Source organism: Corvus brachyrhynchos, unplaced genomic scaffold, assembly GCF_000691975.1.
Source record: "Corvus brachyrhynchos isolate BGI_N302 unplaced genomic scaffold, ASM69197v1 scaffold95, whole genome shotgun sequence".
Lineage (NCBI taxonomy): Eukaryota > Metazoa > Chordata > Aves > Passeriformes > Corvidae > Corvus > Corvus brachyrhynchos.
This window is the reverse complement of record NW_008238347.1, coordinates 1,689,502-1,693,485: the sequence shown is the minus strand read 5'-3', so window position 1 is coordinate 1,693,485 and position 3,984 is coordinate 1,689,502. Positions and strand designations below refer to the sequence as shown.

The window sequence follows — 3,984 nt, the reverse complement described above, 5'->3', positions numbered from 1 at the left end:
GGGCGGGCAGGACGGCCGGGAGGATCGACGTGTGTTTCATAAGGTGAGGCCCGGGGCTGTCAGTGAGCTCTGTGTGGCCTTTCTTGGCAGAGCCATAAAAACGTGCCCAGACATCGCCCCGAAAACTGTTTTTGTACTTTGTTCTGAGGTTGTTTTATGTATTATTGAAGATTTTTAAGCGAAGAGCTGCAGAATGAGAAAGTCATTGCTAATTTACTTTCCTTTCCTACCACAGCCCTGAAGGGAAGAAGCTGAGGTCAAAACGAGCACTTGTGGAGTATTTACAGAAAACTGGGGAGACAACACTGAAAGCAGCAGATTTTGATTTCACAGCTCCTCGAGGGAGCACACACTCAGGGTTGAGAGGATGTGGCATGGGAGCCGTGAGGACTGACCTGGAAAAGGAGGATTGTCAGAGCAAAGTGCAGGAGCTCCATGCACAGAATGGTGCTGAGGTTGGAATTCAGAACATCCAGGCTGGAAATGGACACCTGGGAGATGTTACATCTACTGTGGAACGCACAGATTTAGTAATGGAAGGCATAAACCCAGAGGAAGGTTTGAAAACCAAAAGAAAGGGGGTAGATGGGAAAAGTGTCCAAACTAGGAAACCTGGGAAGGGCTCAGAAAGGAAGAACCAAGGTGACCCCAAGAGCAAGAGGCAGAGAAGACTCTCTAACACACAGGAGACCGAGTGTGTTCAGAACAAGAGGGTCCGGAGACAGACAGACACACGTGGAGCTGACAGCCAGGGTGTGGGTGCAGGGAAAGCTCTGTCAGCAATGCCCAGGGCACGGCTGAGGTCAGTGGCTGGCTCACAGAGGGAGCTGAGTCACCTGCCAAAGGAGGGGCCAGGCTCCAGTGGCACACGTGCTGCGGCATCTGAAGAGAAATCCTATGGACTGGAGACAGGGAAGGTGCCAGATCCGGGGGATCTGGGTAAGCAGAATGTTAAATCTGACACGGAGGTGGATGCTGAGCCATGGGACAGGACGACATTCACAGCAGTCAGAATGTCACCAGGTGCGTGTGTGCAAGTGCAGAATGTGATGCCAATTCTCGTGTTCTGCCTGGGCCTCTCCTGACTATTGAGGCCACGTGTTCTGCTTCAGGTCAAGCTGCTCTGACATCCAGATCTGTCTCATTTTTATCCAACAGCATTTAAATTAATGCAGACTAATTAAAGACTGAAACTTACTGTACCAAGCTCTTAAGCCGTACAGTGTCAGACAATAATCTGGAGGAGATTTAAGGCACGTTTGTGTTTTGCACGAGAAGAATTCCTTCTGTTTCCATCACAGCATAAAGCAGAAATGGTGTGAAACATGACCGCAAAATACTTGGTTCTTCTTCCTAATGCTGAAGTTTTATTTCTTTACAGAAGAGTCTGTCCCACGCACACAAGTGGAGAGAAGGAAAACAAGTCCATATTTTTCCAGTAAATACAACAAAGAAGGTATTGTACTTAGAGAAATACATTTTTTAAATGGGGAAGGGATAGGATGGCTCAGGATCAAGTGATGATGTGGAAAATTCCTTGCAGTTTGACACTGGCTGCAGCTGTGCCAGTGGGACACAGTCCCCTGCAGCCCTGTAAAGGCTGCGTGGGAACTGCTGTGGCTCTACCTACACACAGTGCCTCCATAAAGATAAATCTGCTTCAGAGGTCTTCATTTTAATTTTTTTTTTTCATTAAATAGGTAAAGCCATCCTTTCCTGTCTAATAAATGTTCCTGTGTTGCCCCTGTGCAGCCCCCAGCGCACCCAGAAGGAAGGCCCTCAGAAAATGGACTCCTCCACGTTCTCCTTTTAATCTTATCCAAGAAACACTCTTCCATGATCCATGGAAGCTTCTCATTGCCACCATATTTCTCAATAAAACTTCAGGTAAGTAGAGTAGCATGAGTTGGTGTGTAAATGTTGGGAGGTGTTACAGAGGGCTGAAACAGCTGCCAGTTCTAATGGCATTAATGGAAACATGGATGTATATTAACTTGTGTCACTGTGAAACGATAATCCTTAGCTGGTAACTTGCCTTGGAAGACCTCACTTGAGAAAGCATATGGATAGTGCAGAAGAACTCCTAGCCCAGCCTCCTGCTCACGGGATTCTTTCACCAGGGAAAATGGCCATTCCAGTGCTCTGGGAGTTCCTGAAGAAGTATCCTTCTCCTGAGGTAGCCAGGGCTGCAGACTGGAAAGAGATGTCAGAGCTGCTCAAACCTCTCGGCCTCTATGAACTCAGAGCCAAAACCATCATCAGGTTCTCAGGTGGGTTCTCCTGACATCTGGAACAATCTTGGTTATGCTGGCAAAAGGCAAACAGCTTTGATCCAAATGCTGCTCTGTGGCTTCTCTGTTTGGTGGGTTGGTGGGTTATTTTGTGCAGCATTTGGGATCCATTGGTGTCACGCAGGCAAAGCTGCTGATCCCAGTCTGAGCTGGGAAAGAAATGCCAGCCACAGTGTGTTCTGCAGGAGACCAGGAAACTTTTTCAAGTAGAAGAGACCCAAGCACCTGCAGCAGTGGTGTACTGTGTTTGCAGCACTGTTATAGGGTGGCTCTGCTCAGGGTTGCTCTGGTGGCCTGCAGAAGGCCCTTCTGGCTGGGATTTTTCTGATTCCGATATTTTCTATGCTCAGAACCTGCAGAGGAATATTTTGTTCTGAGGGGAGACAGTTGATTAAAACTCCCACGGTGGTTTGTTGAAAAGGTGTTTAATCTGTGGGGATTCATGGCCTGCATTCACCAGGAAACACCTAAAACATGTGGTTTTCAGTTGAAATGTGCCGAAGTGAAGACAGGTAATAGTGGCAGAGGGTCCTGCCTGGCTGCTCCTTGTGTCCAGGCAGTGAGGGCAGGGGCCATGTGTGCAGGGTGCTGTGACCTGTCCTGCAGGTGAGTACCTGAGCAAGGCGTGGCGGTACCCGATCGAGCTGCACGGCATTGGCAAGTACGGGAATGACTCCTACAGAATCTTCTGTGTCAACGAATGGAAGGAGGTGGGTGGTGCCCTTTGAGTCCTTCAGCATCCCACTTGTGCCCACTGACCCTGTGGCATTAGAAAACCAACAATCACAATGTTGGAGCGATGAGATGTTTTAAGGTGTTTTAGTAAATGTTCGACATTTTCCCTGTGTCTCAGGTGCAGCCACAGGACCACAAGCTGAACGTATACCACACGTGGCTGTGGGAGAACCGGGAGAAGCTGAGCATCGACTGAGCTGAGCCGGGGGTGACCTGGCCCTGCCACCTCCCCTCGGGTGCCCTCACAGTTCTTGGTGTAAATATTTGTGTGATGTCATGGCTGGGGTCATCGCTATTTTTTTAATAAACGTGTCCCTATTTTGTAGTGCCTGTCCCTTCCTGCAGCGCAGGTCTGTGCCTGCAGCTGCGTCCCCGGCCTGGGGGCTCCTGGGTGCAGCCATCCAGTGCGTACCGTTGCCTCCCCCAGGGCCGGAGCAGGGCTGGAGGAGTCGGATCTGATCTCTGTGCTCCTGGACACGGGCTGAGGGGGAGAGCCTGTGCAGGGAGTGTGGACAGAGCAGACCCTGCTCAGCGCCCGCTGTCCAGTCCTGGCACTTCCCCCGGTGCCGCTGGGAGTACTGGTTCCTGCCCAGTCTCATCCAGGGGCTGGCCCCGTGTCTCTCCCAGGGCCGGAGCAGGGCTGGAGGAGTCGGATCTGATCTCTGTGCTCCTGGACACGGGCTGAGGGGGAGAGCCTGTGCAGGGAGTGTGGACAGAGCAGACCCTGCTCAGCGCCCGCTGTCCAGTCCTGGCACTTCCCCCGGTGCCGCTGGGAGTACTGGTTCCTGCCCAGTCTCATCCAGGGGCTGGCCCCGTGTCTCTCCGGTAGTAGGGGAGGGGTCGAGGTGGGTTCTGGCTCCCCGAAGCTGGGGCCGCTCTCGGGGACCCTCGGGCAGTGCCCGCAGCCGCTCAGGGCTGGCACAGTCCCCGCCTGCGCTGTTCCCGGGGCTGGGGGGGG

The 3,984-nt window shown here is 52.0% G+C and overlaps 1 protein-coding gene across 1 annotated transcript; it reads left to right on the top strand.

Annotated features, from left to right (window-relative positions):
* Positions 1–6: 6 nt before the first annotated feature.
* MBD4 (methyl-CpG binding domain 4, DNA glycosylase) lies at positions 7–3,351 on the top strand. The gene is made up of 7 exons (XM_017735249.1): positions 7–43; positions 236–1,023; positions 1,382–1,456; positions 1,753–1,887; positions 2,121–2,270; positions 2,898–3,001; positions 3,145–3,351. The coding sequence occupies exons 2-7, from the start codon at positions 375–377 to the stop codon at positions 3,220–3,222; spliced, it is 1,191 nt and encodes a 396-aa protein (XP_017590738.1). The 5' UTR covers positions 7–43; positions 236–374; the 3' UTR covers positions 3,223–3,351.
* The last annotated feature ends 633 nt before the right edge of the window (positions 3,352–3,984 follow it).